Source organism: Staurois parvus, unplaced genomic scaffold (assembly GCF_062004578.1).
Source record: "Staurois parvus isolate SC_StPar_1 unplaced genomic scaffold, SC_StPar_1.0 ptg000020l, whole genome shotgun sequence".
Lineage (NCBI taxonomy): Eukaryota > Metazoa > Chordata > Amphibia > Anura > Ranidae > Staurois > Staurois parvus.
The window spans coordinates 2,840,962-2,852,500 of NW_028317816.1; the positions used below are offsets into that span (position 1 = coordinate 2,840,962).

Below are 11,539 nucleotides of genomic sequence, written 5' to 3' on the forward strand. Positions count from 1 at the left end.
CCCAATCTCACATTCTTACACAGCTTGGCTATGCCTCAGGCGACTCACTTCCTATCGTAATTTGTGCCATAAATCATCATGTGCCAAAACACAGAAGATCGTACCAGACTTCAGTGCTCAATGAAATCTCTTAAATTAAAAATCCAGTAGCAGTTATATTTTACTTCTTTAGGATTTGGCCAAAAGCATTGTATAGTTATATACAGTGTACAATATGATTGTTGATTTTGAAGCAGTATTAATGGATAAAGGACTATCACTGATAATATGTAAAAATGTAAATAGATATTTCCATAACTGACCTTAATGTTAAGGGTAGAACTTCAGCCATAGCAAACTATGTAACTACGGGACTCGGAAGAACTGGGGACACAGCACTGTCTAGCTACATAGTGATTTATGCAGGCAGAAATAACATTTGGAATGACATTTGATTAAAATAAACATATATAAAATTTAAGAACCTCTGTAGGAGTGCAGAGAAAGCAATAAGTATTTTGTATCACTTAAGTAACTGGCTTTGCTACAGAGGTTAGAAAGATTGGTTAAGCCCCTTAATGGACCCCATCACACATTATTGTTCCTTTGATGTAGTGAATTACCATAATTTGTTTTTCAATGCTAGACTCTAATATTACCATACATATAGGCCTATTTTAGCTGGGTACCAACAGGCAGTCATATGGGAAAATCTCTCTAGTTGGTTATACACAAACAAAATTAATGGAGGTATCCCCCCTGCCTGGACATTTTTATTTTGACAGCTGCACCCGCATAACACATATACGCTGTCCACAACCTTTCAAGCCACTGTCTAACAATATATATACTATTTTTAAAAGATAATTACATTAAAGAGACATTGTCATCCCACCTATTCAGCACAAAGTGACAATGTGTTTGTAGAGTTCCCACCTGCCCCAGTAATGCTCACCTTACAAGTGCTCCCTCACCCCTTCTACCATCACTGTGTTGCTTCTACCACTAACCTAAACTGTTTTTCATGGCTTGTGGCATCTTTTTTAACTTGCATAACCTCTGTTTCTCCCTGACTACATTTGCAAACTGGACCATTTTTTTCTGCAACAATGGTGCTGTTGGACATTCATTTCAATTCAGGTCACATTTTGTATATATTTAAGGGCCTTGCATACAGTATATTTGGAGTTGCTGACTGTAGGCTACTGTGACTTTTTCAGGCATGCATATTTTATGGCCCAGAGTAATGCGACACTACTAGATGAAATATTTTTAAGTATGGAACCTTTTGCTCAGCAATAAGCTTAGGTAGTCTGAATTAGGACTGAATTATGTTCGATTTTTAATGGGTTTTGGGTCAGGTTTGCTTCTGTACAAATGTTTTGATGAAATTTCTCATACTTTTTGTATCTAATAGATTTTGTCATCATGAATTTCAAGATTCGTGAGTAAGATATATTGCTATATTGCTCTGTGTGGTGTCTGAAGACTCACTTTTCTATTTTTGTACATAGTATTATTAAAGAGGTAACTCCTACTCTTCCATTAATCCATACATATGTACATACATATTTACAATTAATATATAAAAAGAGTCCAATTCATAAAGTGTTCCCATTAACACTTTCTGGTTCCAAATCACTATTTCCAGAATAAAGTGCACTGATCATCAATATGAACACGTTTATGCTATTGCATCTCCAATTATTGTTAGCACAGCACTTGAAAAAGCTGAGGTATCACAAAGCACATCCAGGTAGGAGGGGAAGTCAATACACTAATGGAAATAGCCAGGAATGCAATTTTTTTTCTTATATTGTATTGGGAGTTTTTGCTCTTTTACAAATCTCTTTAGCAGTAAAGTTACTACACTAGCTAGGTTTTTAATATTTTTTTATTGATATATGGAGTGACTGTGTATGGCATTGATGCAAAACACCTCCTGCGCTCAGGGACCCAAATCAGTAGAGGGCCGATGAACCAATAATACTTGAGTATATGGAAGTTCGTTCAAGACCAATCAAAGGTTGTCCAGCTCCAACACGAAGCTGGGGAAACTCGATACAAACTGTAGTAGAGAACAAAAACAGAGCGCACCAACCTTGTGCGTTACCTCAGTAAACAATTAGTGGATTTATTGATTTAAGAGATATGCTCACAAAAGTTGCAATATAACAGGCATATATAATCCAAAAGTGAATCATAGGATAAGGAGACATGTGCGAATCCCATCTGAAGGGGAGACTTTCAGGGTGAAGCTGTCGTGTTTCGAAGGGGGGTCCCTTCTTCATCAGAGCTATCCAGACTGAGATAACCCTCCTCTATATATAGTCAGTATCAATGTGTGAGCCTTCCCAAATGGGCGGGACACACACATCCTAGGAGGTGGATTTCTTTAAAGTGACGAGGGACTGAATATTTATCTTTGCAATTCTTAATATTACTTTTGTGCTCGCTGATACGAACTCATGGGGGGCGAGAAGTACGGCTTAGATAGAATAAGTCACATGGGCACATAAGACCATGACAATGACATAAGGAGACACGTGCGAATCCCATCGGAAGGGGAGACTCTCAGGGTGAAGCCGTCGTGTTTCGAAGGGGGGTCCCTTCTTCATCAGAGCTAACCAGACTGAGATAACTCTCTTGCATATATAGTCAGTATCTATGTGTGAGCCTTCCCAAATGGGCAGGACAAACACATCCTAGGAGGTGGGACCAACGTGTCACAGCAAAGAAATAAATATATATATGTAGAAAACATAGAAATGTATGTAGACATAAAATTAGAATAATAATATAGATGCAATTACAGATATATGACTACCGATAAAAACATGCTAAAAAAGATGACAAAATTATGTACGTATACTTGATACAATAATTCATTCAAACGTGATGATAGTTATATGTACATACCACTGTATGGTCTTATGTGCCCATGTGGCTTACTCTATATAGGCCGTACTTCTCACCCCCCGTGAGTTCGTATCAGCGAGCATAAAAGAATTGCAAAGATAAATATTCAGTCCCTCATCACTTTAAAGAAATCCACCTCCTAGGATGTGTTTGTTCCGCCCATTTGGGAAGGCTCACACATTGATACTGGCTATATATAGAGGAGGGTTATCTCAGTCTGGATAGCTCTGATGAAGAAGGGACCCCCCTTCAAAACGCGTCAGATTCACCCTGAGAGTCTCCCCTTTCCAACGAGATTTGCATGTATCACCTTATCCTATGATTCGTTTTTGGATTATATATGCCTGTTATATTGCTACTTTTGTGAGTATATCTCTTAAATCAATAAATCCACTAATTGTTTACTGAGGTGATGTGCAAGGCTGGTGCGCTCTGTTTTTGTTCTCTACTACAGTGACTGTGTATGAGACATGATGATCCCTGTAGGTTAAGAGGGATGCAGAATGATAATAAAAAGGCAATATTTAAGCTTATAAAAAGGCAACATTTCTAGTGAGTTAAATTTCTGGTGTGTAGAAAAGTTCAGGATGGTGACTGTTCCACTCTTCTGCATATATATTGCTTGGATCAGGACGTGTAAAGGGGATTACGGTACTTTGCCAAACAGACACATTTTTAATAAATGGACACTTTTATTATGTATTTAATGCCTTCTTTTATGTTTATGTTTAGAAATAAACTGTCCTATACTGCGTGGGAGTGTATTGCAGTTTGTCATACTATATCACTGTTATAATCACATTGATAAAGATCTATTTCAGAATTGTCTGCTTTGTTGATCGTGGGTAAGAATAATGAAGACTTAATTTACTTATTTGTTTATCCAACATTCTAGCATATATTCACTTCAAATAACCAATTTAGTTCAAAGGGATTTCAGAGAACATACATTTCCCCTGAGTCTGACTTGCCTACTTGCAATGAACGAAGGCTACTGTTAAAATGAGCCCTTAAATAAATAAGCTTCTATGGGTATTAACGCTTTTCACGCCAATATTTGGGTTCTGCAATGCATGTTAGATAAAAAAACAGTTTGGGCTTTTTGTCCTTTATGTATAATAACAAACTTTTATAGCTGCCATACCTAATGCTTGTATTGATCATCAGATCTGTTTACCTCTAGAGAAAACAATTGCTCCCTCCAGGGTTTCTGCCTTTCTGAATGTATTGCCATAAGATTATTTTTTGATATGAATAAGGTGTTTTGTTTATGGTTTTTAATTTATTAAAATATTTAAATTCCTGTATTGTGATTTTGACTGTGTGCTAATGTCAAATAAAAATAGTTGACCTTTACTTTAGTATTTTGCTGACTTAAGTATATTTTGTTTACAAAAAAATATATAGGTATTTTGGCGCTGGAGGGGTATAGCCAAAGTAACTTAAAAGTCCAATAAAAATCCAGTAACAAGTTCAATATCAAGTCTGTAAATAAAGTCCAACTTATAGCCAGGGAAATTAAAGGGAGAGGGATTGTTGGACAGGCTGTGGTTATTCACGGTGGGCAGCTGGCAATACATGGTAGCATCAGTGGCAGCACCCTTAGCGTAAAGCTGAACCCTGTAAACAGGGAAAGAGAAAATAGGGGCGCCAATCTAACTGCATTATAAGACTTCTAATGCTGCACTTAGATTGGCGCCCCTATTTTCTCTTTCCAAGTTTATTGTGTTGCTTACCTTAGTAATTCTCCCTTCATCTCTTCTCTTGGCGTTCTGTAATGCTTCCAAGTGATGTCTTGCACTGTCATAATCAACCAGTTTCCGGCTTCTTTTGGCTATTCGATTCTATAAACAAGATGAGTGTTTCAGTTAAATTTTGTTTACATATTTAAATACATACTGTATATAATTTTTATAGTCAGTATCATGACAAACAAAACAGCACACAGAAAGTAAAAATTGCACAGCAAAACTACTGAATAATAAAAACGTTCATATTTAAAACTGCTTTAAACCAGGCTTATTGGCTTACATCTAATAGAAATTAAGGGTTTATTGTGTTGCATCCAAATTTGCTGATAAGGAACATGCTGATAGCACGAGAGACTGGAGTGAACAGAGGGATGACCTCATCAGTCTTCTGCTGTCTTCACTGTCTGATCAACAGGCTGGGGGTCACTTTCCCTCCTCACCTTCAGGCGCTCCCTGAAAACCCACCTCTTCAGGGAAGCCTACCCCACCCTCACCTAACAGCCGCTGCCCTTCCCTCCTCCTACCACTCCATCCCCCACAGCCGTTTCCTCCTGTGCCTCTACCCCCTCCCTCCTAGATGGTAAGCTCGAAAGAGTAGGGCCCTCTTACCCTTGTGTAGTTTGATGTTACTGTTCTGTTTCATGTATTGTCCCCCCCTCTATTGTACAGCGCTGAGCAAACCCTTTGGCGCTATATAAACTCGATAAATAAATAAATAAATAAATATATTCCTTAATTTTAACAAGGAAAGTTGTGTCATTTGCCTGACTACATTGCGTAAAACTCAAGATTTCATGGACAAAAATACAAATAAAAATGATCTCCTTCCTCCTCCTCTATTAAGAAACATTCTTGCATTGATTACACTGCTTGTAACACAGTCTGTGAATTGTGGAGAGTCTGATCACTGACAGGATTCTCTCCCCCTTTCACAGATCATGGTACAAGCAGTTAAAGAACTTTTTTTCAATGGAGGAGGAGGAAGGAGGGGGCGTGTCCCCTTCAAATTATCTGTACTGCTGTTCTGCTTGAAGACCCAAAGCTGTTAACTATTACAAGACTGGAAGTTCAGAGACAGGAAGAGGACAGGCATCCCTGCAGTGAAGATTTCTGCAGGATGCGGGTGCCTGCACAATGTGAGACATATTTTATTACATGTAATGTGACTAAAACTGTAGGATTTTTCTTTTTTTACTAGCTAAACTTTGGCTTTACATTTAATAAACACGCGATGACATGTACAATCTACAAAAAACACCATAAATGAATAGCAAGATCACAGTATTGATGAAAAGAAGGTGGACCTGCAGAAATGACTGTTACTATTTAAATATATGCTTCCAATGCTCAACAGTTAAAATAAAATCTGCCATTTTGGTGACTTTTGATTATTAAGTAATCTTCACTTAAAGATTAGAATTAAGTCAAAATGTAATGGGAGATTCAAAATCACTCAGCAGTGTAAAAATATGTCCTTGTTAAATGTTTCAACAGCACACTGGAATCAGTCTGTAGAAAAAAAGGTTACTGCCAAGGTTAATCTTAGGCTACTCAGCAATTTAGAATCTCCTGCCTAGTTCAGGCTTTATTCAACATGGCAATATACTAAAAGAATAGTACATTATATTGTCATTTCGAATTTTATCGGTATATTACAGACAATGTTACCTATTTATAAAGCAATGTGTTTAATTTAACAAAGGCAAATAGACTGCTCACTTTACAAGGGAAGTTGCACTTTGCAAGGGAGTTGTCCCTAAAGCTTAGTGAATGAGATAACGCTCTGCTGACTTCCATATTCTAGTCAAATTTGTTTTTTCTTGCATGTGATTGGATATTCTTTGAAATTGCACCACATATATGAAGCTCTGGGGTAAATTCCCTTGCAGAGTGCAACTTCCCTTGCAAGGTAAACAGCCTGTTTGCTTTACTAATTCATCCCCTGAAACTTGGCAAAACATATTGTGCAAATAAATTAGCAAACCGTTGCTTGTCGTATCACTCTTTTCTTGATGATTGTTCTGAAGGATGATTTCTACTTTTTTGGTTTAAAAAAAGGACCTCTGTTTCTTTATATATTCAAGGGCCATGTTTAATGTCTAGAGCCCTGTGGGGTCCTCTATTCAGAGCTGCTTGGCTACTGTACTTAATATTATTACTTGCAGTGTGATGTAGCATACTAATTACAGTATCCATCTGCACAAAAGAGAATTAAAAGCTGATTCATCAAGACATTCAACGGTTACAGTGTAGCTATTTTTAACACCCAATTAAGAAAGCATAATTTAGTGAATCAGACAAGAATACTAAATATTCAGCTGGTCATTTTACAATGGGGGGGGGGGGGGGGTCTGATAACAGTACATTGTTGCTATAATTGTGATGGTGAATTTTACTGTTTAAAATACACTATTATAGCAGCCACCCCTTATAATAGATTTTCTATGTTTATTAACCACTTAAATACCAGGCACTTATATCCCCTTCCTGCCCAGTCCAATTTTCAGCTTTCAGCGCTGTGCACTTTGAATGACAATTGCGCGGTCATGCAACACTGTAACCATTTGAATTTTTATCATTTTTTTCACACAAATAGAGCTTTCGTTTGCTGGTATTTAATCACCACTGAGTGTTTTATTTTTTTGCTAAATAAAACAAAAAACACCTTAAACTTTTGAAAAAAATGCACTTTTCTTCATTTCTGTTATAACATTTTGCAAATAAATAACATTTCTTCATAAATTTAGGTCAAGATGTATTCTGCTACATTTCTTTGGTGAAAATAATAATAATAATTGAATTTGTATTTTTTTTCAAATGCTTCTATTTTTTTTTATTGAATTTTTTCTTTTTTTTACTATTTTATTTTTCAGCACACTGTGACCAAAGCAATACAATGTTACCAATACAATTTTAGTTGTTCTAAAACCTGTCCCTGCATGCAGGCCTTCGGTGGATCTTAGTTATGATGTTCTTTCCCGGTGGTCCCAAGTGACAGAGATCAGGATACGCTCAGGGAATAAATAAGAATGTACAATGTTCCAATGTGTTTATCAACCTTTATAGCAAACGGTTCCTTTCTTTATTTTAGATAGGCAGAAGCAGCAAGATAAAGTTTGTACTACAATAATCTACTTTATGAAACCCAAATACTTAAATTCTAAAACCTAATACGGTTTGGCAGATCTATTTAATCTTCTTGATGATGTTTACTCCATCACTTGAGGGCATGCTCTTAGTTGAAAACAGAACAGTCTAATTTAATTTGAGGGATCAGACTAATTATCTTGCAGAAAGAATAGTACATAACCTAGTTCAGTTAATAGATGTTAAATAAGTATGTTCTTTGCTAGCTCATTTCTTGGTCTTAAAGGAAATGGAGGACGGATGCAGCATTGAACTGATGTTGCATCCACCTAGGTGAATATGTGTGTTTGTTTTTTTAAACCCATATTTCTCTTTTAAATGAAATGGTCTGAGTTTACATATTTAAATGGCATGTGCAGTCATAAGCAACTTTGCCACTCTGTATAAAAGGCTCAGTTATGGAAGTTGTTTTTGTTTCAGGCTTGGATAAAATGTGTATTATCTTTTAAACTGTAATCTGAAAAAATATCAAGTTTAGAAATCACTTCAATCAGCTTTCTGGAAGTAGACAAACCACACACCAGCTCCAATAGTCTGTTAAACACAAATCCTAATGGGAACCTTGACAGCAGAACAGAAGTTATACTTTTCCCAACAACTACTTTGCACACTCTCATCCCCCCAATTACTGATACAGGCAGAACCATGCCTAAAGAGACAAAATACAGTACAGATGCAACCAGAAACAAATTTGCAGAGACACGCAACTGTAGAGACACAACTAGAAACATATCAGCAGAAACAAAAACTGTAGTAACACAACCAGTAACATATCCACAGAGAAAGAGTACTAATAATACATTTTAGTTAAAGGCACCTTTCAAAATACCCAAGGTCACCTTAGCTACTTTCCCACCGCCTTATAGCAGAAATACAGCTACAGGGCATATATACGTGATTTTGCATTTCTGGGTAGGGAGCGTGTGCGAGCTGCGCGTGCGCCCTACCCGCAGCCCCATTCGCGGTCTCGGCTGCCAATCACCGGGTCCCGGCCGGTGATTACTCGCCGGTACCTGGTGCTCGCCGAGTGTTACTGACGGAGGAGAGAACAGTATGTAAACAATACTGTTCTCTTCCCTGTCAGCTCCAGCACACTGCTTTGTATGGCTCTGCAAAGCAGAGCCATACAAAGCAGTGTGTTTCCAGTGGAAAGCACAGACACACCTCATAGTTAAAAGCACACGGCACACAGTTAACCCTTTGATCCCTTCCTGTCCAGTCCCATTATTACAGTGTCAGTGCTTTTTATTAGCACTGATCACTGTATTGGTGTCACTGGGGATGTCAGTGACACCAAGTCAGCTCCCCCCCAGTGTCAGAATGCCTGCCGCAGTTCCGCAGTCCCACAGTCCCTCTATAAGTCGCTGATCGCCACCATTACTAATATTAAGAAAAACAAAAATTCCAGTATATACACCGCCATTTGTAAACCCTATAACATTCATGTAAACCAATTAATTTACATGTATTGGGATTTTTTTTTAGCAAAGACATCTAGCAGAATATATTTTGCCCTAAATTTATGCCGAAATTTGATTTTAAAATTTTTTTTATTGGACATGTTTAATAGCAAAAAGTAAAATATATTTTTTTTTCTCAAAATTGTCAGTCTTTTTGTTTATAGCACAAGAAAAAAAATGCACAGGCAATCAAATACCACCAAAAGAAAGCTCTATTTGTGGGGAAAAAAGGACATACACTTCTTTTGGGTGCAGCGTTGCATGACCACGCAATTGTCAGTTAAAGTAAGGCAGCACTGTAATGCAAAAAATGGCCTGGTCAGGAGGGGGGGGGGGGTAAATCCTCTGGAGGGCAAGTGGTTAATTTGAAGGTGGGTAGGAAGTCAATATTGTGGATGTCAGGTGGCAGGATATTCCAAAGTTGGGGGACGGAGCAGCTAAAGGCTCTCAGTCCCATAGTGCTCAAGCGAGGGGATGGAACATTGAGGTGGATGGTAGAAGAAGACCTGAGAGTGCAGCAGGGTCTGTTGATATGCAGGAGTTCAGAAAGGTATGCGGACCGAGATCATGGATGACTTTAAAAAGTAAGTAACAGAATCTTGAAATCAATATGATATTTGACTGAAAGCCAGAGTGCTGAAATACAGGAATGATGTGATTAAAAGCGGGGATTCTGGTGATGATGCGAGCAACAGAGTTATGAACCAGTTGCAGTTTATGGAGGAACTTGAAAGGGAGACCATAAAGAAGGGAACTGCAGTAATCTATGCTTGAACTGACCAGATTGTGAATGAGAACAGCAGTACTCTTGGTTGTTGGAAATTAAAATATGCTGACCGAGTGACATTATCGATGTGAGCTTGGAAAAGCAGTGTGCTGTGGAGGATGATACCCAGACTCTTTTCCTGAGGGGAGGGAAAGGCTGTGGAGTTATCAATATTAACTGAAAAACTGTTAAGCTTTGCCAGAGTGGATTTAATGCCAATGAGGAGAACCTTGGTTTTGTCACTGTTTAATTTGAGAAATTTGGAAGAGAGCTAGGATTTGATTTCCTGTAAACAATCAGCAAGGGATTTGTGTGGAAGGGTGGTAGTAGTTTTAGAGGACAAATAGAGCTTGGTGTCATCTGGGTAGCAATGGAAGTGGATGTTAAATGTGCGAAATATAAGACCAAGGCAAAGAAGATAGATTATAAACAGGAGGGGCCCCAGGACAGAACCCTGGGGCACACCAGTAGAGGGTAGAGATGGTTTGGATTTAAAAGATTTGATTTCGATGAATTTAGTAAAGCCAGAGGGATAAGATTTAAACTAGTTCAGAGGTGTGTCAGTGAATCCAGTAGAGGCTAATCTGTCAAGGAGGATATCATGAGAAATTGTATCAAAGGCCACACTCAGATTGAGGCGGATGAGGATAGTTATAAGCAGACCTTTTTTTTGTCAGAGAATATCACAAGCTTAATAATGGTATGCAATGTCAAGCTTCGGCTTCTAAAGCAAGCAAAATCCTGTCTTGTATCAAAAGAGGTATAGACTCCAGAGAGACAGATATCATTTTACCCCTGTACAAATCATTAGTAAGACCTCATCTGGAATATGCAGTTCAGTTTTGGGCACCAATTGACAAAAAGAACATTGGGGAACTTGAGAAGGTACAGAAAAGGACAACCAAACTGATAAGAGGCATGGAGGAGCTCAGCTATGAGGAAAGATTAGAGGAACTGAATTTATTCTCTCTTGAGAAGAGGAGATTAAGGGGGGATATGATCAACATGTATAAATACATCAGTGGTTCATATAGTGAACTCGCTGTAGAGTTATTTACCCTGAGGTCATCACAGAGGACAAGGGGGCACTCTTTACATCTGGAGGAAAAGAAATTTAATTTACAAACACAGAAAGGTTTCTTCACAGTGAGAGCTGTGAAAATGTGGAATAGCTTCCCTCAAGAGTGGGTTTTGGCCAGCTCAGTGGATTGCTTTAAAAAAGGCCTGGCTTATTTCTTGGATACACAGAATATAACTGAATACTAACATTTATAGGTAAAGTTGATCCAGGGAATATCCGATTGCATCCTGGGGGGATCGGGAAGGAATTTGTTTCCCAGCAGGTGCAAATTGGATCAGGCTTTGCTGCCTTTATTTTTTGCCTTCCTCTGGATCAACTGTGGGTATAGGATTATAACTTTTTTTTTCTATGGTTGAACTGGATGGACTTTTGTCTTTTTTCAGCCAGACTAACTATGTAACTATGTAATATGTGCAGGAACTCCTCCCTTTCGAGC

At 38.0% G+C, this 11,539-nt stretch overlaps 1 protein-coding gene across 1 annotated transcript in view; it reads right to left on the reverse strand.

Annotated features, from left to right (window-relative positions):
* The window catches only part of LOC149472275 (amphiphysin-like), a 266,577-nt gene that overhangs the window by 47,509 nt on the left and 207,529 nt on the right, over positions 1-11,539 (reverse strand). The window contains exon 6 of the mRNA XM_089687084.1: positions 4,635-4,742. Within this exon, the coding sequence (XP_089543210.1) occupies positions 4,635-4,742 (108 nt within the window). The remainder of the gene's footprint in view (positions 1-4,634; positions 4,743-11,539) is intronic.